Genomic DNA, 21,295 nt, shown 5'->3' with positions numbered 1-21,295 from the left:
AGTTCCACTGTCAGTTGCGTTTTAAATGCAGAGATCTATAAGATGCCTATGACCACTTAGGATAGCAGGTATAGAGTGCCCACTATAGAGCCCCCAGACTCAGGGGTGCTGTTCGCTGCTCCCACATGTAAGCGGTGCCGTCTCAGTGAGCTGCTCTCCTCCAATCAGCGTTGTCAAGTGTTCTAGTGGCACCGCTGATTAGAGAAGAGCCACTGACTGATAGGCACACCTCGCATATTCTTATCACATGGACTACAGAACCGGCAAACAGACCCAAATTCCCCCCCAGTGTCTGGTTCTGGGGGACGGGGGTTGTACGGCGGGATCTGTATGCCTCTTGTCCATCTTTTAGATACCTGTAACTAAAAAACGAATGTATATGTAAATCGTCTCTCTATGTAAAATATTACCAGGTTGGGATCCGCTCACGTCTGTTTATGGTCTACTTTTAACACTTTCACTGCCAAGGACGTATGTAATAGGTTTATTAAATAATTGCCGCTCCTAGAATATAAGGACTAGAACTTTTGATTCTGGTTATGATCTGGTGATCTTGGGTCTAGCTGCATTATTCGGGGAAAAGCATTCATTTGAAGTCGTGAAGCAAGGTGAAAAGCTTTACTTACTGGTTCCATGTACTGCAAGGGAGAGCAGAAAAAAAAATACTCTGACGCCTAGTTCACACAGAACAATTGTTGCAGATTTTCTCTCTGGATTTGCGGGAGGAAAATCTGCAACGTATTACAGTAGCAACAAAGTGGATAAGATTATAACAAATATCATCCACAAACTGCAGGAAATGTCTGTGCAGGTCCGCAGCATGTCCATTTAGGGCTTGTTCACACGGCAGCGACCGTTACGGCTGAAATTACGGGGCTGTTTTCAGGAGAAAACAGCTCCGTAATTTCAGGCGTAATGGCATGTTGAGGCGCTTTTTCACTGCGTCAATTACGGACGTAAATGGAGCTGTTTTTCCATGGAAAACGGCTCCATTTACGTCTAAAGAAGTGACAGGCACTTCTTTGACACGGGCGTCTATTTACGCGCCGTCTTTTGACAGCGATGCGTAAATTTACGCCTCGTGGGAACAGACCAACGTAAAACCCATTGCTTTCAATGGGCAGATGTTTGCCGGCGCTATCGAGCCGCATTTTCGGACGTAAATCGAGCCGGAAAACGCCCGTATTACGTCCGTAAATAAGCCCTGTGAACATACCCTTATACTGCCAAATGTTTGTGGAAGGCGCCCATAAGTGTGACGTGCTGTGTGGCATTTTCATAATGTGCCAGGTGCCTACTTTCAGAAAATATATGGGTATGGGGGTAAAATAACTTTTTTTTGTTAATTATTTTAGAATTTGTGAAAAAATTCCGAAACCCCTAGCAGTGAAAAGGATAAGGTATACGTTTAATATAATATTTGTATGGGAAAGTGTGACTTTTTTTTTATTTTATTTTTTAAACAGGTTTTTCCCATTAAAACCCAGACTAAGCACAATAATAAAGCAATTGTGCTCAACCAGTGTCCAATATGATGTAATGAAAAGAGGATATAGCCATTCTCCTCCTAATCCTGGAATAATCGGGAAATCTGATCCATTGTTTTCCAGCCAAAGGCACCAGAATTCCTGCACTGATGATATTTAATGCTTTCACTATTAGGCCTTATTCACACGAACGTGTTTAACGTCCGTGATACGCGTGTGAAAATCACACGCGTTTCACGGACCTATGTTAGTCAATGGGGCCGTTCAGACAGTCTGTCATTTTCACGCAGCGTGTGTCCGCTGCGTGAAACTCACTACATGTCCTATATTTTTTCGATTAGTGTTTCGCGCATCACGCTCCCATTGAAGTCAATGGGTGCGTGAAAATCACCCGCGGCACACGGACGCAGTTCCGTGTGCTGCGCGTGATTAGCGCAACAGTTGTTAAAGAAATGAAGGGACAAATGAAACCACCTCCTTTGTTTTTATGTTAATAAACAGAAACTGAGTGTCATATGCGGCGTTTTTTGCGTGCGAAAAACGCACACGTTCGTGTGAATAAGGCCTTAAATGGATATCCCCAGAATGGAGATTGGACTATGGTCACCTATTTATAGGATAATTCACTGCTGGGAACCCCGCGTATCGTAACAACAAGGGTCCCGAACCCTCCGTTCCTCCTCACTGCTCAACCGCAGTGAGGAAGACATTGAATGAAATGACAGTCAAGACTGTTCGCAGCCACTCATTAGTCTATGGGTATGACGGAAACAGTGGAGTACAGCGCTCGGTTCTTTCCGTCAATCCCATATGCATTGAATAGAGCTGCGGGCGTATGGGTCCCGATTTGTTTTCGCAATCGGTGGGGTCCCCAGCGATCAGACCATTATCTTCTAGGTCAACCTCTTTAAAGCAAAAACATATTGGTGGACATCGTGCGATCAACTTCCAACTAATCAGAATGTTAAAATATGTGTTTATTCATACTCCGTTTAAAAAAACATGCATATTAATAAGCCCTAAAGATAGCCATACACATTAGATGAATGTCAACCGATTGAGTCGGTTCATGTGTATGATGGTGTCCTGACTTTTCTCCCAAGGCAGATTGTAGGGGGGGGGGGGGGGGATCGGGCTGCTGGATTTCAGAGGTGTCTTGCAGCGGCTTACTCCCTTATCCCGATTGAGAACACATGCCTACTCAGCCGAGCCAACGGTGCATGTGAATGGGGGTCGAGAGGAATGGCTGTCGGGTGAATGAGCATTCGGCCGACCGCTATCTAAAGTATATGGCTAACTTTGGAGGGTGACTTGCGGGGGGTTAATGGGATACTAGGATCGCATCAATCACTCCTGAACGTCTGTATTTTGCGTGGAATGAGGCTTTTAGTGATTATTCAGGAAATGAGCATGTTGAATTGTTTGGTCAAAATTCCTAAAACAATGTCTGTGACCGGATTGACATTACACTGTTACAATTAATGGATACTGTCTGTATAATCGCATTAATCAATCTATGATTAAAAAGTGAAACGATACAAAGTAACTGCTGTGTTCATTTCTTCATGGACATGTGGTGGTGTATGGAAATGCTAAATCTCCTGCGAGGGAATTGTAAGTAGTACCTATACATTTTTAGACGTGTTTTATTGGGTAACGACAATTTCCTAGTAGATTCCATTGTGAAAAGTAATCTACATGTGATCTGCGGACATTACCATTTATTAAACAGAAAATAATTTAAGGCATAACTTTTCCCCCCTTTAAGTTACAATTGCAGATTATGGTTTGTGTGACGGGTTCTGTTGAGTGCTTTCAAGTGCAGCGATAAATTGTCATAGGTTTAATGTCTGGATGGTTTTTAGGTCATACAAAAAGGCTGGTATGGTTTTTTGTAGCTGTGAAATGTTTGAATATACTCTTGCCGGGGTTAAAGTAAATAAGTTATGGTTACAACTTTGGAATGCTTTTACTTATTCAAGTGATTCTGAGATTTTCTCGTGACACATTGTACTTTGTTAGTGTTCACACACACACACACACACACACACACACACACACACACGCACCTCGGCACTGCATGCTTTACACACACGCACACACACCTCGGCACTGCATGCTTTACACACACACACACACACACACACGCGCACACACCTCGGCACTACATGCTTTATATGCATGCACACACACACACACACCTCGGCACTGCATGCTATATATATATATATATATATATATATATATACATACATACACACACACACACAGTTCGGCACTGCATGCTTTACACACATACGCACACAGATCGGCACTGCATGCTTTACACATACTCACACACACACACACACAGCTCGGCACTGTGTGTGTGTCCAGTTCGGAGCTGTATGTGTGTGTCCACTGCGGAGCTGTGTGTGTGTCTCCAGTGCGGAGCTGTGTGTGTGTGTTTCTCCAGTGCGGAGCTGTGTGTGTGTTTCTCCAGTGCGGAGCTGTGTGTGTGTGTGTGTGTTTCCCCAGTGCGGAGCTGTGTGTGTGTTTCTCCAGTGCGGAGCAGTGTGTGTGTGTCTCCAGTGCGGAGCTGTGTGTGTGTGTCTCCAGTGCGGAGCTGTGTGTGTGTGTCTCCAGTGCGGAGCTGTGTGTGTGTGTGTCTCCAGTGCGGAGCTGTGTGTGTGTGTCTCCAGTGCGGAGCTGTGTGTGTGTGTCTCCAGTGCGGAGCTGTGTGTGTGTGTCTCCAGTGCGGAGCTGTGTGTGTGTGTGTGTCCAGTGCGGAGCTGTGTGTGTCTCCAGTGCGGAGCTGTGTGTGTGTGTGTGTCTCCAGTGCGGAGCTGTGTGTGTGTGTGTGTGTCTCCAGTGCGGAGCTGTGTGTGTTTCTCCAGTGCGGAGCTGTGTGTGTGTGTGTGTGTGTGTGTTTCTCCAGTGCGGAGCTGTGTGTGTGTGTGTTTCTCCAGTGCGGAGCTGTGTGTGTGTGTTTCTCCAGTGCGGAGCTGTGTGTGTGTGTGTTTCTCCAGTGCGCAGCTGTGTGTGTGTCTCCAGTGCGCAGCTGTGTGTGTGTGTGTTTCTCCAGTGCGCAGCTGTGTGTGTGTCTCCAGTGCGCAGCTGTGTGTGTGTGTGTGTGTTTCTCCAGTGCGCAGCTGTGTGTGTGTCTCCAGTGCGCAGCTGTGTGTGTGTGTGTGTGTGTTTCTCCAGTGCGCAGCTGTGTGTGTGTGTTTCTCCAGTGCGGAGCTGTGTGTGTGTCTCCAGTGCGCAGCTGTGTGTGTGTGTGTGTGTATGTGTGTTTCTCCAGTGCGGAGCTGTGTGTGTGTGTTTCTCCAGTGCGGAGCTGTGTGTGTGTCTCCAGTGTGCAGCTGTGTGTCTCCAGTGCGGAGCTGTGTGTTTGTGTGTTTCTCCAGTGCGGAGCTGTGTGTGTGTGTTTCTCCAGTGCGGAGCTGTGTGTGTGTGTTTCTCCAGTGCGGAGCTGTGTGTGTGTCTCCAGTGCGGAGCTGTGTGTGTGTGTCTCCAGTGCGGAGCTGTGTGTGTGTGTCTCCAGTGCGGAGCTGTGTGTGTTTGTCTCCAGTGCGGAGCTGTGTGTGTGTGTCTCCAGTGCGGAGCTGTGTGTGTGTGTCTCCAGTGCGGAGCTGTGTGTGTGTGTCTCCAGTGCGGAGCTGTGTGTGTGTGTCTCCAGTGCGGAGCTGTGTGTGTGTCTCCAGTGCGGAGCTGTGTGTGTGTCTCCAGTGCGGAGCTGTGTGTGTGTCTCCAGTGCGGAGCTGTGTGTGTGTCTCCAGTGCGGAGCTGTGTGTGTGTGTGTCTCCAGTGCGGAGCTGTGTGTGTGTCTCCAGTGCGGAGCTGTGTGTGTGTCTCCAGTGCGGAGCTGTGTGTGTGTCTCCAGTGCGGAGCTGTGTGTGTGTGTGTGTGTGTGTGTCCAGTGCGGAGCTGTGTGTGTGTGTGTGTCCAGTGCGGAGCTGTGTGTGTGTGTCCAGTGCGGAGCTGTGTGTGTGTGTGTGTGTGTGTGTGTTTCTCCAGTGCAGAGCTGTGTGTGTCTGTGTGTGTGTGCCCAGTGCGGAGCTGTGTGTGTGTCCAGTGCGGAGCTGTGTGTGTGTCCAGTGCGGAGCTGTGTGTGTGTGTCCAGTGCGGAGCTGTGTGTGTGTGTCCAGTGCGGAGCTGTGTGTGTGTGTCCAGTGCGGAGCTGTGTGTGTGTGTCCAGTGCGGAGCTGTGTGTGTGTGTCCAGTGCGGAGCTGTGTGTCTCCAGTGCGGAGCTGTGTGTGTGTGTGTGTGTGTGTGTCTCCAGTGCGGAGCTGTGTGTGTGGGTGTCCAGTGCGGAGCTGTGTGTGTGTCCAGTGCGGAGCTGTGTGTGTGTGTCCAGTGCGGAGCTGTGTGTGTCCAGTGCGCAGCTGTGTGTGTGTCCAGTGCGCAGCTGTGTGTGTCCAGTGCGCAGCTGTGTGTGTGTGTGTGTGTGTGTATCCAGTGCGCAGCTGTGTGTGTGTCCAGTGCAGAGCTGTGTGTGTGTGTCTCCAGTGCGGAGCTGTGTGTGTGTCTCCAGTGCGGAGCTGTGTGTGTGTCCAGTGCGGAGCTGTGTGTGTGTCCAGTGCGGAGCTGTGTGTGTGTCCAGTGCGGAGCTGTGTGTGTGTGTCTCCAGTGCGGAGCTGTGTGTGTCTCCAGTGCGGAGCTGTGTGTGTCCAGTGCGCAGGTGTGTGTGTGTGTGTGTCCAGTGCAGAGCTGTGTGTGTGTGTCTCCAGTGCGCAGCTGTGTGTGTCTCCAGTGTGCAGCTGTGTGTGTGTGTGTTTCTCCAGTCCGGAGGTGTGTGTGTTTCTCCAGTGCGGAGGTGTGTGTGTGTGTGTGTGTTTCTCCAGTGCGGAGCTGTGTGTGTGTGTGTGTGTTTCTCCAGTGCGGAGCTGTGTGTGTGTCTCCAGTGCACAGCTGTGTGTCTCCAGTGCGCAGCTGTGTGTGTCTCCAGTGCGCAGCTGTGTGTGTCTCCAGTGCGCAGCTGTGTGTGTCTCCAGTGCGCAGCTGTGTGTGTCTCCAGTGCGCAGCTGTGTGTGTCTCCAGTGCGCAGCTGTGTGTGTCTCCAGTGCGCAGCTGTGTGTGTGTTTCTCCAGTGCGCAGCTGTGTGTGTGTTTTCTCCAGTGCGCAGCTGTGTGTGTGTTTTCTCCAGTGCGCAGCTGTGTGTGTGTTTTCTCCAGTGCGCAGCTGTGTGTGTGTTTCTCCAGTGCGCAGCTGTGTGTGTGTTTCTCCAGTGCGGAGCTGTGTGTGTGTTTCTCCAGTGCGGAGCTGTGTGTGTGTTTCTCCAGTGCGGAGCTGTGTGTGTGTGTTTCTCCAGTGCGGAGCTGTGTGTGTGTTTCTCCAGTGCGGAGATGTGTGTGTGTTTCTCCAGTGCGGAGCTGTGTGTGTGTTTCTCCAGTGCGGAGCTGTGTGTGTGTTTCTCCAGTGCGGAGCTGTGTGTGTGTTTCTCCAGTGCGCAGCTGTGTGTGTGTGTGTCCAGTGCGCAGCTGTGTGTGTCCAGTGCGCAGCTGTGTGTGTGTCCAGTGCGCAGCTGTGTGTATGTCCAGTGCGCAGCTGTGTGTGTGTCCAGTGCGCAGCTGTGTGTGTGTCCAGTGCGCAGCTGTGTGTGTGTGTGTGTGTGTGTGTGTCCAGTGCGGAGCTGTGTGTGTGTGTGTGTCCAGTGCGGAGCTGTGTGTGTGTGTGTCCAGTGCGGAGCTGTGTGTGTGTGTGTGTGTCCAGTGCGGAGCTGTGTGTGTGTGTCCAGTGCGGAGCTGTGTGTGTGTGTGTGTGTGTCCAGTGCGGAGCTGTGTGTGTGTGTGTGTCCAGTGCGGAGCTGTGTGTGTGTGTGTGTGTTTCTCCAGTGCAGAGCTGTGTGTGTCTGTGTGTGTGTGCCCAGTGCGGAGCTGTGTGTGTGTCCAGTGCGGAGCTGTGTGTGTGTCCAGTGCGGAGCTGTGTGTGTGTGTGTGTCCAGTGCGGAGCTGTGTGTGTGTGTCCAGTGCGGAGCTGTGTGTCTCCAGTGCGGAGCTGTGTGTGTGTGTCTCCAGTGCGGAGCTGTGTGTGTGGGTGTCCAGTGCGGAGCTGTGTGTGTGTCCAGTGCGGAGCTGTGTGTGTGTCCAGTGCGCAGCTGTGTGTGTGTCCAGTGCGCAGCTGTGTGTGTGTCCAGTGCGCAGCTGTGTGTGTGTCCAGTGCGCAGCTGTGTGTGTGTGTGTGTCTTGTGCGGAGCTGTGTGTGTGTGTCTCCAGTGCGGAGCTGTGTGTGTGTGTCTCCAGTGCGCAGCTGTGTGTGTGTGTGGGTGTCCAGTGCGGAGCTGTGTGTGTGTCCAGTGCGGAGCTGTGTGTGTGTCCAGTGCGCAGCTGTGTGTGTGTCCAGTGCGCAGCTGTGTGTGTGTCCAGTGCGGAGCTGTGTGTGTCCAGTGCGCAGCTGTGTGTGTGTGTGTGTGTATCCAGTGCGCAGCTGTGTGTGTGTGTCCAGTGCAGAGCTGTGTGTGTGTGTCTCCAGTGCGGAGCTGTGTGTGTGTGTCTCCAGTGCGCAGCTGTGTGTGTGTGTGTGTCTCCAGTGCGGAGCTGTGTGTGTGTCCAGTGCGGAGCTGTGTGTGTGTCCAGTGCGGAGCTGTGTGTGTCTCCAGTGCGGAGCTGTGTGTGTCTCCAGTGCGGAGCTGTGTGTGTCCAGTGCGCAGGTGTGTGTGTGTGTATCCAGTGCGCAGCTGTGTGTGTGTGTGTCCAGTGCAGAGCTGTGTGTGTGTGTCTCCAGTGCGCAGCTGTGTGTGTGTCTCCAGTGTGCAGCTGTGTGTGTGTGTGTTTCTCCAGTCCGGAGGTGTGTGTGTGTTTCTCCAGTGCGGAGGTGTGTGTGTGTTTCTCCAGTGCGGAGGTGTGTGTGTGTGTTTCTCCAGTGCGGAGCTGTGTGTGTGTGTTTCTCCAGTGCGGAGCTGTGTGTGTGTCTCCAGTGCGGAGCTGTGTGTGTGTCTCCAGTGCGCAGCTGTGTGTGTCTCCAGTGCGCAGCTGTGTGTGTCTCCAGTGCGCAGCTGTGTGTCTCCAGTGCGCAGCTGTGTGTGTGTCTCCAGTGCGCAGCTGTGTGTGTGTTTCTCCAGTGCGCAGCTGTGTGTGTGTTTTCTCCAGTGCGCAGCTGTGTGTGTGTTTTCTCCAGTGCGCAGCTGTGTGTGTGTTTTCTCCAGTGCGGAGCTGTGTGTGTGTTTCTCCAGTGCGGAGCTGTGTGTGTGTTTCTCCAGTGCGGAGCTGTGTGTGTGTTTCTCCAGTGCGGAGCTGTGTGTGTGTTTCTCCAGTGCGGAGCTGTGTGTGTGTTTCTCCAGTGCGGAGCTGTGTGTGTGTTTCTCCAGTGCGGAGCTGTGTGTGTGTGTTTCTCCAGTGCGCAGCTGTGTGTGTCCAGTGCGCAGCTGTGTGTGTCCAGTGCGCAGCTGTGTGTGTCCAGTGCGCAGCTGTGTGTGTCCAGTGCGCAGCTGTGTGTGTGTCCAGTGCGCAGCTGTGTGTATGTCCAGTGCGCAGCTGTGTGTGTGTCCAGTGCGCAGCTGTGTGTGTGTCCAGTGCGCAGCTGTGTGTGTGTCCAGTGCGCAGCTGTGTGTGTGTCCAGTGCGGAGCTGTGTGTGTGTGTCTTGTGCGGAGCTGGGTGTGTGTGTCTCCAGTGCGGAGCTGTGTGTGTGTGTGTCTCCAGTGCGGAGCTGTGTGTGTGTGTCTCCAGTGCGGAGCTGTGTGTGTGTGTCTCCAGTGCGCAGCTGTGTGTGTCTCCAGTGCGCAGCTGTGTGTGTCTCCAGTGCGCAGCTGTGTGTGTTTCTCCAGTGCGCAGCTGTGTGTGTGTTTCTCCAGTGCGCAGCTGTGTGTGTGTGTGTGTTCTCCAGTGCGCAGCTGTGTGTGTGTTTTCTCCAGTGCGCAGCTGTGTGTGTGTTTCTCCAGTGCGGAGCTGTGTGTGTGTTTCTCCAGTGCGGAGCTGTGTGTGTGTTTCTCCAGTGCGAAGCGGTGTGTGTGTTTCTCCAGTGCGGAGCTGTGTGTGTGTTTCTCCAGTGCGGAGCTGTGTGTGTGTTTCTCCAGTGCGCAGCTGTGTGTGTGTGTGTCCAGTGCGCAGCTGTGTGTGTGTCCAGTGCGCAGCTGTGTGTGTGTCCAGTGCGCAGCTGTGTGTGTGTCCAGTGCGCAGCTGTGTGTGTGTCCAGTGCGCAGCTGTGTGTGTCCAGTGCGCAGCTGTGTGTGTGTGCGTGTCTTGTGCGGAGCTGGGTGTGTGTGTGCGTGTCTTGTGCGGAGCTGGGTGTGTGTGTCTCCAGTGCGGAGCTGTGTGTGTGTGTCTCCAGTGCGGAGCTGTGTGTGTGTGTCTCCAGTGCGCAGCTGTGTGTGTTTCTCCAGTGCGCAGCTGTGTGTGTGTTTCTCCAGTGCGGAGCTGTGTGTGTGTTTCTCCAGTGCGGAGCTGTGTGTGTGTTTCTCCAGTGCGGAGCTGTGTGTGTTTCTCCAGTGCGGAGCTGTGTGTGTGTCCAGTGCGGAGCTGTGTGTGTGTCTCCATTGCAGAGCTGTGTGTGTGTGTGTGTTTCTCCAGTGCGGAGCTGTGTGTGTGTGTGTGTGTGTGTGTCTCCAGTGCGGAGCTGTGTGTGTGTGTGTGTCCAGTGCGTAGCTGTGTGTGTGTCTCCAGTGCAGAGCTGTGTGTGTGTCCAGTGCGGAGCTGTGTGTGTGTCCAGTGCGGAGCTGTGTGTGTGTTTCTCCAGTGCGGAGCTGTGTGTGTGTTTCTCCAGTGCGGAGCTGTGTGTGTGTTTCTCCAGTGCGGAGCTGTTTGTGTGTCCAGTGTGCAGCTGTGTGTGTGTCTCCAGTGCGGAGCTGTGTGTGTGTGTGTGTGTGTGTTTCTCCAGTGCGGAGCTGTGTGTGTTTGTGTCCAGTGCGGAGCTGTGTGTGTGTGTGTGTCTCCAGTGCACAGCTGTGTGTGTGTGTGTGTCTCCAGTGTGCAGCTGTGTGTGTCTCCAGTGCGGAGCTGTGTGTGTGTGTTTCTCCAGTGCGGAGCTGTGTGTGTGTGTGTGTTTTTTTCCAGTGCGGAGCTGTGTGTGTGTGTTTCTCCAGTGCGGAGCTGTGTGTGTGTCCAGTGCGGAGCTGTGTGTGTGTGTGTCCAGTGCGGAGCTGTGTGTGTGTGTGTGTCTCCAGTGCAGAGCTGTGTGTGTGTCTCCAGTGTGCAGCTGTGTGTGTGTCTCCAGTGCGGAGCTGTGTGTGTGTGTGTTTCTCCAGTGCGTAGCTGTGTGTGTGTTTCTCCAGTGCGGAGCTGTGTGTGTGTGTGTTTTTTTCTCCAGTGCGGAGCTGTGTGTGTCTCCAGTGCGCAGCTGTGTGTTTCTCCAGTGCGGTGCTGTGTGTGTTTGTTTCTCCAGTGCGCAGCTCCGTAATTTCAGCCGTAATTGTCTATATCGTGTGCACATACCCATGTTCACACGGAGTATTTTGGGGGAGGAATATCTGCTTCAAAATTCCGTTTGGACGCTGATTTTCGCGCCCATTGAGCGCCGCGTGCATAAAACAGCGCGAAATACGCTTTCTCTGCCTCCCATTCAAGTCAATGGGAGGTCAGAGGCGGAAGCGCCCGAAGATAGGGCATGTCGCTTCTTCTATGTTCACACGGAGTATTTTGGGGGAGGAATATCTGCCTCAAAATTCCGTTTGGAACTTTGAGGCAGATATTCCTCTCCCTGCACGCCGATTTTCGCGGCAATTATCGCGCCGTTTTTCGCCCGCGGCCATTGAGCGCCACGGGCATAAAACAGCGAGAAATACGCTTTCTCCTGCCTCCCATTGAAGTCAATAAGAGGTCAGAGGCGGAAGCGCCCGTAGATAGGGCATGTCGCTTCTTTTTCCCGCGAGGCAGTTTTACTGCTCGCGGGAAAAAGACGCCGACGCCTCCCATTGAAATCAATGGGAGGCGTTCTCGGGCCGTTTTTGCCGAGTTTTGCGACGCGGTTTCCGCGTCAAAAAACTCGGCAAAATACCCCGTGTGAACATAGGGTATGTGCACACACAATAATTACGTCCATAATTGACGGACGTATTTCGGCCGCAAGTACCGGACTGAACACAGTGCAGGGAGCCGGGCTCCTAGCATCATAGTTATGTACGACGCTAGGAGTCCCTGCCTCTCTGCAGGACAACTGTCCCGTACTGAAAACATGATTACAGTACGGGACAGTTGTCCTGCAGCGAGGCAGGGACTGCTAGCATCGTACATAAGTATGATGCTAGGAGCCCGGCTCCCTGCACTGTGTTCGGTCCGGTACTTGCGGCCGAAATACGTCCGTCAATTACGGACGTAATTAGTGTGTGTGCACATACCCATAAGGCTATGTTCACACTGAGTATTTTGGGGGAGGAATATCTGCCTCAAAGTTCCAAACGGAATTTTGAGGCAGATATTCCTCCCCCAAAATATTCCGTGCGAACAGCAATTATCGCGCCGTTTTTCGCCCGCGGCCATTGAGCACCGCGGGCATAAAACAGCGAGATATACGCTTTCTCCTGCCTCCCATTGAAGTCAATGGGAGGTCGGAGGCGGAAGCGCCCGAAGATAGGGCATGTCGCTTCTTTTTCCCGCGAGGCAGTTTTACTGCTCGCGGGAAAAAGACGCCGACGCCTCCCATTGAAATCAATGGGAGGCGTTCTCGGGCCGTTTCTGCCGAGTTTTGCGACGCGGTTTCCGCGTCAAAAAACTCGGCAAAAGACCCCGTGTGAACATAGCGGGTGTACTCATACCTGCAGGTTTTCATCAGGTTTTTTTTATGCAGTTTTTTAAGTCAAACCAGGAGCAGATCATAAAGAAAAAGTATAAGGACATATCTGCTATTTAAATCCATGCCTGGTTTTGCCTTAAAAACTGCATAAAAAAAAAACCTGATGAAATCCTGCTCGTGTAAACACACCCTAGGATCACGCAGCACACGTCTCTATTACCTGATCACGCTGTCATATATTATCAAGAAAGACCATGATCCTCTGCGGCAGCACAGCCTAGAGTCTGACTCCTCCCACACGTGATTAATCACATGATAGTGACGTCACCAAAGGTCCTTCAGTCCACTAGGATTTAGTATCTGCCAGGACCTGGCATCTAGGTCAGGAGGAGAGTGGCTTCCCTGCCATCCTATGGGAGCCGGCTGAGGACAGTGAGTTATACAGGTATGTTGGGGTGCGTGCAGTGACATGTCGGGGGACACTGGCCTTCTAGTAGTCCACGTCTGGATTAACGATCAGTGATAATTCTTTTTGTGCCACGTGACCCTTAACCTGTTGTGGATACAAAGGTTGCTGGTAATTAAATGACTACATCCAGAATGTCCTCAGTGACCACTGCAGTTGTTTGCAGCGTCCACTTCATGACAGCCCCTTTAATATTTACCATCACAGGCTGTTGTTTGCTGGGGAAAGATGTGACCAGACAGAAATTTTCCCTGCAGTGAAATGTAGTATTACATGGAGGCCCTTTCAGATAAATAGCTGTCCACGTGACACCTAGATGTCCCAGATCCTCCAGAACAGGGGTCCCCCCAAACTAGTCCCGCCTGGTGAGGGGGCTGCTGACCACGGCATCTAAGCGGATCATCAGTGACCGCACTAAATCCTCTGGATTTATCATACACGTCTGTGGTGACCCGAGCCTTTTATGTGCATTGTTTACATACTACCTTGATCTGTCACAAACGCTGTACTTTTGTCTTTAACCCGTTCCTGACCGCCCACTGACTTGACGGCTACAGCGACATCTTTTGAGGGCATGTTTAGGGCACGTTCACACGCACAAGTAAAAACGGCTGAGCATTACGGAGAAAACAGCCACTGATTTTCAACCATTTTTGCAGCCGAAAATTATTATTTTTTAGAGCTGTTTTTTCCATTGACACAAAAAACGGCTCAGGAAGTGCGCTCCTATTTACACGGTGTCTCTTTGCGCGCCGGTTTTTAAAACGGCGGCGTAAAAAAACTCCCCGTATGAGCATAATGCCGTTTTTCTCATTGATTTCAATGGGCAGATGTGTGTAGGCGTTCAGCTACCGCTTTTTCAGGCGTTTTTCGAGGCGTTTGCCCCCCGAAATACGCCTGAAAACTCCGCATGTGAACATACCCCTACACGGCATATGTTTGAGGAGAGAAAATACAAAGCCGACTTGAGGAAAAAACAGTCTCTGAATCCGGGCGTTTTCAGAGCTGATTTTCAAAGTGGTTTAGATTTTTGAGGCGGATTTTCAAGGCGTTTGTCTTGTAGTTCAATGGAAAATTTGCTTGTATATAGGTCACTTCTTTTTTACAAAGTGTATTTTTACGAGGCGTTTTGTAATTCAGCAGCGTAATAATATGCCGCCACATGAACTACAGTGTTACCAGTAATCGTGACGTGACGTAATCGAAGACTGAAGAACCCTCTGGAGTGAAGCCATGGGAACCTAGAAAGGACCCCAGGACTGTCTGTTCTGTACGGCTGGGTTCCCACTAAGCACAAACGCTGCGGAATTTCGGAAATGGATTTTATTGTGGAAAATCTGCAGCGTTGTACAGTAGCAGCAAAGTGGAAAAAAGCGGAGAAAATGTTCAGAAATTGACCTGCAGTTTATTTCGTCCACAGCACGTACATTTATACTGCGGGATCGCTGCGCTTTTGTTGCGAGTTTTACCCATTAAATTCAGGAAATGTGAGTTTTATGGCAGAAATGTTGTGATTCTGCAGCAAAATCGTAAAACCCAAAAATGTTTCGTTTTTAAATTGAATAAAATCTAGACTTACCCCCTGGCGTTGTCATAGCGACAGCTCCTATTAGGCTGTTCTCTGTATATCCCATCATGTGACTGCTGCAGCTAATCACGGGCTGTAGCGGTCACATGGGCTGCGGCATTATCAAAGGTGGCCGGGCCGCACGGACAACAGAGGGATGCATCGCTATGGCAACGTCTGTGAGGTAAATATTGGCTTTTTTTTTCCTGCTCGTCCGGAATTCCCTGCGAGTTCTAGGTCGAATACACTTCGTACTTTTATGCATCATATCACCTGTGGGAACATGCCCTAAGGCCCCATGCACACGACCATAAAAACGCCCGTAATTACGGGCCCATAGACTTCTATTAGCCACGGGTACCTTCCTGTTTGCGTACAGGAAGGTGTCCGGGACGTTGAAAAATAAATATAGAACATGTCCTATTTCAGGCCGTAATTACGGCACAGGCAGGCCCATAGAAGTCTGAGGCTCTTGTAATTACAGGTTGCTACATGCGTGCACCCGTAATTACGGGATCGTTGCTAGGCGACTTCAATTTTTGAATAAAGAGAAGCAGAGAAAATGGCGTCTGAGCGATCACGTGACCCTTTTAAGGGGTTTGGACATGATTGTGACATTTCCAGCCCCCATTTTTTTACGGGTCCATAAATATGGGTGGAATACGGATGACAAAGGACCCGTATTTACGGGAGGGAAAAAATACGGTCGTGTGCATGGGGCCTAAGCCGGCTGTTAGAGCACAGCAGCGTGTGTCATTGTGAGGCAGTATAATGTACAGGAGTATGCTAAGACATTATTAGTATAAAATTAAGTTGTTAATAAGTTATCTTTTCATGGGACAAGTTGTTTTTTGTTTTTTTCTACAAATAATAAAGAAATGTCCACAAAAAAGTCATTATTTAGTAAAAAAATATATTTTATTGCTCATACATTACATAAAACACAAAAACCTACACATATTAGGTATCTACACGACATAACCTGAACAATTAATTTTACAGGTTACTTAGTGTGAAAACTGAACAGTATAAAAATGTAACAGAAAAACAATTGCAAAAATATTTTATTTTCTATATTCCCGCTGCAAAAAAAAAAATTAGTCATTGATTTTTACCCCCAAATTACAGTTTTTTCTGCATAAAACAAGGCCTCGTATAGCTGTAAATAATAATTTAAAAAAAAAGTTATGTCTGCTGAAAGGCAGAGAAGCAAAAATTTAGCTGGTCATTAAGGCTTTTCCAGGCCTGGTAATTAAGGGGTTAAATTGTAATTTTTAAACAAAATTTGTATATGTGAATATAAGAAACTTTGTAGTATATCTTACTACAGAAAGAAAAAAAAATCTCCACTTGTCCGGCTCTTCTCCCTCCTGCACTGATCATTTACTGCTAAAATTCTTCATGAGAGACCACATACATTATCAGCTCACTCGGGGATCAGATAGCTGCCCATAGAAGTCCTACTAGAGGGGGAAGCAGAGTGGGAGAGTAGCAGAGAGTGGCTGTAGCTTCTAGTAAGGCCCTGTTCACACTTGCGTCGGTTTGTTCTGCTCAGTCAGAGGAGCAGAACAAGGGGATAACGGAAGCAATGGTTCCGTTGCACAACGCACATCGTTGGCAGACGATGGAACCCATTGACTTTAATAGGTTCTGTTGGCTTTCCGTCGGGGTGTTTGTCATTTTACCGGAGACAATAGTGCAGCATGCTGCGCTATATTGTCTCCGGTAATCTCGGCTGGATCTGTGACGGAGGCCCCTAACGGAGACTCCAACGCAGATTTGAACGCGGCCTTAGGCCGGGTTCCCATGTAGCGTGAACGCTGCAGAATTTCTGCCACGATAATTATAGCCGAGTTTTGAGACTTTTGCGGCGGAATCGCTGCAAAACGCGACTCAGAAAAAGAGTAAAAATGTATAGTTAGACAGATCTCCCTGCTTCCTCCTCCAGTCCGGCCTCCTGGGATGACGTTTCATCCCATCTGACAGATGCAGCCAGTCATGGCTGCCCAGGGAGGCCGGACCGGACCGCAAAGGAGGGACGCATCACCATGACAAAGGCTGGGGTAAGTATGAACGTGTTTTTTGTTTTTCTACCGATGTGGTGCAGTTTTTCAAATGGAATGTAATGTGCGTTCCAGGTTGGATATGCTGCGTAGTTTTACGCAGCGTATTCGACCAGTGGGAACCCGGCCTTCGCGTTCCATCTCACCCCAGTGCTGGATTCTCAGCTACGCTGCTCATTACTGCTGTATAATCTCATCCATGCTGCTACTTCAATAGATGAGATCGATTTTCTTCTCTGTGGGCAATGTATGGCAGACATGATAGCCGTTAGGCTTCACCCACTAGATGGGAGAAAACTGGGAATTAGAGATCAAGCCTGCAGAGGGGAAAACTGCTAAAAAATGCCATATGCAAGTTATACAATGGTCAGAAATAGTGTTATTCCTCACGTACACACATATGACAGGCCATTCTGAAAGGTTAGGTACTCTTTAAATACAGACCTGCAGAGAACAGGGGCTCACTGTAACTACAGAAGAAATGGAAAAATGATTCTAGTACTAGCAAAATATATTTTCATGTACTGTATGTGGATTAAGAATAAATTCAAAAATCTGAATATCTCTCAGATTATGGCCAAGGCCGGTTTCAATAATAATAGTAATACCACCGTATGGTTCTTCAATATGGAACTTCGAACACCATAAAACCATGTGGTAAGTCATGTTTCGGTGGTCCAGGAATTTTCTGTGTGAAACCTTCCTATATTTTTCTGCCTGTACCGTCTTTTTTTAATTTATTTATTTTCTTTTATTGGAATGTATTCAGAATTTCCTAAAAAGGTGTATGAAAATGTCTTCTCTAAACTAGACCACCCTTTTAAGATGAGATAGGCTTACGTTAACCACTCCGGACCCCGGTGGAACGCCAAATCCCATGTCCTTCTTACCACCATGTACGTGTTGTGTCTTTTCAGAGCTGCCACCATGTCTGAGTCCGACGTCCTTCATTTCCGGTTTGAGCAGCAAGGAGATGTGGTCCTACAGAAGATGAACATTCTCCGAGAGCAAAATCTATTTTGTGATGTCTCCGTATATATTAACGATGCCGAGTTCCACGGACATAAGGTGGTGTTTGCCGCTTGCTCTACGTTTATGAGAGATCAGTTTTTGCTGAATCAGTCTAGACAGCTTCGTATTACCATATTGCAAAACGCAGAAGTGGGACAAAAATTACTCCTTTCCTGTTACACCGGAGTCCTAGAGGTAAGAAAAAAAGAGCTGCTAAAATATCTAACGGCAGCCAGTTACTTGCAAATGGTTCACATTGTTGAAAGGTGTACGGAAGCTCTATCACGTTTCCTACAAAGTGAGACCTGTGATGACAATGACGAAACGCTGAAACCCGGTAAGAGTCCTTCTCGCCGTACTGAGACGGACGCCGTGAAAGGTCCAGATAAGGACTGTGAGATCATTGAACTGTCAGAAGACGGCCAGCTAAACTTGGATTACCAGGTTAAGCAGGAAGGAGATCATGACGCGCAACTGCATGGCCTAGAATCTGAAAAGAATGATCTGTCCTCTGTGGAAATGGACTATAAAGACCATGATATCTGCGTTTTTAGGATGGGTTCCATGTCCGATAATGAGAACAATGTTGAAAGTGAGCAGTTTTCTCAGCCTCGCACGTCCTCTAAATCCAATCTGTACTTTTCGGACACTCAGCATTCTATGATCAACTCCACTGTAGAAAACCGCATGAGTGATTTGACCCCCAGTCAATTCCAGAACTTTCAGGAAGGAGGGAATCCATCTTCTGGTATCATTCCTGGTCTTCAAAGTCCTGCAGAGGGAGTCTGTTCTTGGAGGCATCAGTGCCCCAAGTGCCCTCGCGGGTTTCTACATTTGGAGAATTATCTGCGCCACTTAAAGATGCATAAACTGTTCTTGTGTTTGCAGTGTGGAAAAACATTCACCCAGAAGAAGAACTTGAACAGACATATCCGTGGACACATGGGTATCAGGCCGTTCCAATGCTCTGTATGTCTGAAAACTTTTACTGCTAAGACCACCTTGCAAGACCACCTCAATATCCATAGTGGGGACCGTCCCTACAAGTGTCATTGTTGTGACATGGATTTTAAGCACAAGTCAGCCCTGAAAAAACATCTCAGCTCTGTTCATGGAAAAGGTGGAGGAGATAAGCCGGGCCTGGATTCTATTACAAAAATCACTATAGATTATGATTAGTCTCCTGTAGAAGCTCAGCTGACTGGTTGAAGGTGTTTTTTTTCCAGAAAGAGCGCCACTCTTGTTCATTGGTTATGTTTGGAATTGCAACTCTGCCTCATTCAGATTTTCTTTAACTTGGGCTGAGCTGTAATACCAGACACAACCAAAGGACATAAGAGGCGCTGTTTCTGAAAACACAACACTTTAAGGTTTTTAGTTACAGCTCAGCTATTCAGAGGCACACAGAGTTGATTGATTATTAGAGGTAATGAATTTTCATATGATACAACTAGTCATGAGCTCTCCTAAATTATAGTTGCATCTATACTACCGAAATAATGGTATATGATTAGTTTAAATTATTACAATTATTGGGAAAATATTGGAATCGGACATGCTATAAAGTTTTCATAAAGGAAACTTCTTTTAAGGGTAACTAAACTTTTAGAAAAACCATTTGACATGTTATAGTGACATGTTAGAAGTTTTGATCGCTCGGAGACCCCCACCGATCGCTAAAAGGAAGGGGCAGAAGCACTCTGGTGAGTGATGTGCCACTTTGTTTCTGATTGGCTTTTCTCGGAGTGGTGTACGGGCTTTCCGAGGAAAGACTGTCATGAATGAAGTGGCACAGCGCTCACCCGAGCGCTTCTGCCGCTTCGTTTTAGCGATCACGGGGGGTCTCCGTGCTCCAACCCCCACCGATCAAATTTTAGATTTTAAAAAATTACTTCCCTTTGTAACGCTACATTAGGGAGTCCTTCAAATTGATAATCGCATTGGACTGTAGCACCCAATGTTTTTCTGGCTACATCTGCAGTCGGAAGTCTAAGATTTTATTTTTGAAGTGTGGTGTAATGTGATGTATCTTTACATACGTGCTATTTATTTATATCTAATTATATTGCTTTATAGTCTAACATATAATGTAGTGTGGGGGGGGTTTTGAATTGTCATCCACTTTATGGGCAAATCCACGGATTACATTTTTGTGTTTTCCCTTCCCGTGGTTGAACTTGATGGACAAGCCTTTTTTTTTTTCAATCCTACTATGTATCCATTAATAATTATGATGTGTCCATAGGATATACGTTATAAATGTTTGATGGGGGAGGGGATTGCACCTCGAGAAGAGAACAGGGCTCCTCTGACCCCAGATGGGCCAACCACACAGGCTTGTGGTGAGGGAAAAGGAGAGAGCAGCCTCATTTTTGGCCTTGGACCCCCACTCTCCTGATAAGAGAGAGTCCCAGAAATAGTAGCAATGGTCGAACACCTCTTATCTACTAATCATCCTCTTTAGAATAATAAGGATACATTGTCTGGTAGGTGTTTATTAAAGTAGACTTTTTATCTTTTTTGTGTTTTTATGTTTTTAAAATAAGTGTAAATAAAAAATTATATTACTACTTTGTGTTAAAGGGTAACTAAACTTTCCAAAAACTTCTGACATGTCATATGGACCTGTCGGAAGTTTTGAACAGTGGGGGTCCAAGCACTGAGACCCCCACTGATCGCTAATACGAAGCCGCAGATGCGCTCGGGTGAGAGTTGAGCTGCTTAGTTTTTGATCAGCTTTCCTCAGAAAGCCGAGCAGTTGGTGTACGGGCCCATAGACTTTATATTGAGCCCGTACACCAGGTGCTTTCTGAGAAAAGTCAAACAGAAACAAAGCTTCAGTGCCCACCCACTTCTGCCGCTTCGTTTTAGTGATCGGTGGAGGTCCCAGTGCTCACAACCCCACCGATCAAAACTTCTGATGTTACTATGACATGTCAGAAGTTTTTTGAAAGTTTAGTTACCTTTTAATAAGTGATTGGTTATCTCTGTTTGTTTTCTGCTTTTAGTTTTAAGAATCACCAGATAATTTTGTAGCTTACAACAAGTTCCAGTTTTCAGAGTCTCCAGACAAAATGCCGGTTTTAAAGTGTCCCTAAAGGTCCGATCTCTTGTCCAGCCTGCACAGGTTCTATACTAAATTAATAAAACAGAAAAAAAAATTGCCTCATTAAGTACCAAACTAAGGGTCCTATTACACGGCCCGATATTGGCCGATCAATGAGACCGCTTGTTGATTTGCGCTCGTTTGCTCCTTTCACAAGGAGCTATGATCAGTTATGTATGGGGATGAGCAACCGTTCCCATGATTTTTCGTCCCCATACATTTCCATCATGTTGGCAGCACATCTCCCTGTTTACTCAGGAAGATGTGACGGGCCCCGCTGTACTTTATGTACAAGCAGTAGTACATAGAGTACAGCGGGGCCGGTCACATGACAAAGAGTCGTATCTTCATCAAAGAAGGCTGTGCAACAAGACCTCCAGTCCCCCAGAGGCGCTATAAAAATCGATGAAAATCTCAGAATCAGCATGACGGGGACTGGAATGTATATTAGCGAGTGTACTCACATGCTGTTGTGACTACACTAATACTTTTTGATCCCAATATAACCATTTTAACGTGTACATTATGAGCTTTCCCGCGTACACGGTAAACGGCATAAACATGATGTGCACAGAGCCTAAGCTGCATATATAGAATATACATATAAGGTTGAGTAACTTTGTAATTACTTATCTTGTACTGATCCTGAGTTACAACCTATATTATACTCCATAGCTGCATTCACTATTCTGCAGGCTTCAGAGCTGAAATCTTCCAGCATTCCTTGCTCACTCTTCCTGGGTTCACACATGTCAGATTTCGTTGCCAACATTTTTGCATTCATTTTCCATTAATATGAATGGGGTTGTTTCTGCAGCAGGTGCATGGGTTTCTGCAAGTTCCATTCAGATGACTGGAACTAGTTTTCAGTCACAGAAATCTCTGCAACAAAATCTGCCGTGTGTGACTGCACCCTAAGGGTATGTTCACATGTCTTAACAAATTACGT

The 21,295-nt window shown here is 48.4% G+C and overlaps 1 protein-coding gene across 1 annotated transcript; it reads left to right on the top strand.

The window, feature by feature from the left end:
- Positions 1 to 12,485: 12,485 nt before the first annotated feature.
- Positions 12,486 to 20,744, top strand: ZBTB6 (zinc finger and BTB domain containing 6). Its single transcript, XM_075835523.1, has 2 exons — positions 12,486 to 12,578; positions 17,147 to 20,744. The coding sequence occupies exon 2, from the start codon at positions 17,157 to 17,159 to the stop codon at positions 18,417 to 18,419; it is 1,263 nt and encodes a 420-aa protein (XP_075691638.1). The 5' UTR covers positions 12,486 to 12,578; positions 17,147 to 17,156; the 3' UTR covers positions 18,420 to 20,744.
- The last annotated feature ends 551 nt before the right edge of the window (positions 20,745 to 21,295 follow it).

Source organism: Rhinoderma darwinii, chromosome 8, assembly GCF_050947455.1.
Source record: "Rhinoderma darwinii isolate aRhiDar2 chromosome 8, aRhiDar2.hap1, whole genome shotgun sequence".
Lineage (NCBI taxonomy): Eukaryota > Metazoa > Chordata > Amphibia > Anura > Rhinodermatidae > Rhinoderma > Rhinoderma darwinii.
This window is presented reverse-complemented; position numbering and strand designations above follow the sequence as displayed.

Coding starts and splice junctions, on each gene's coding strand:
- ZBTB6 (XM_075835523.1), top strand. CDS start 17,157: ATGTCTGAGTCCGACGTCCTTCATTTCCGGTTTGAGCAGCAAGGAGAT.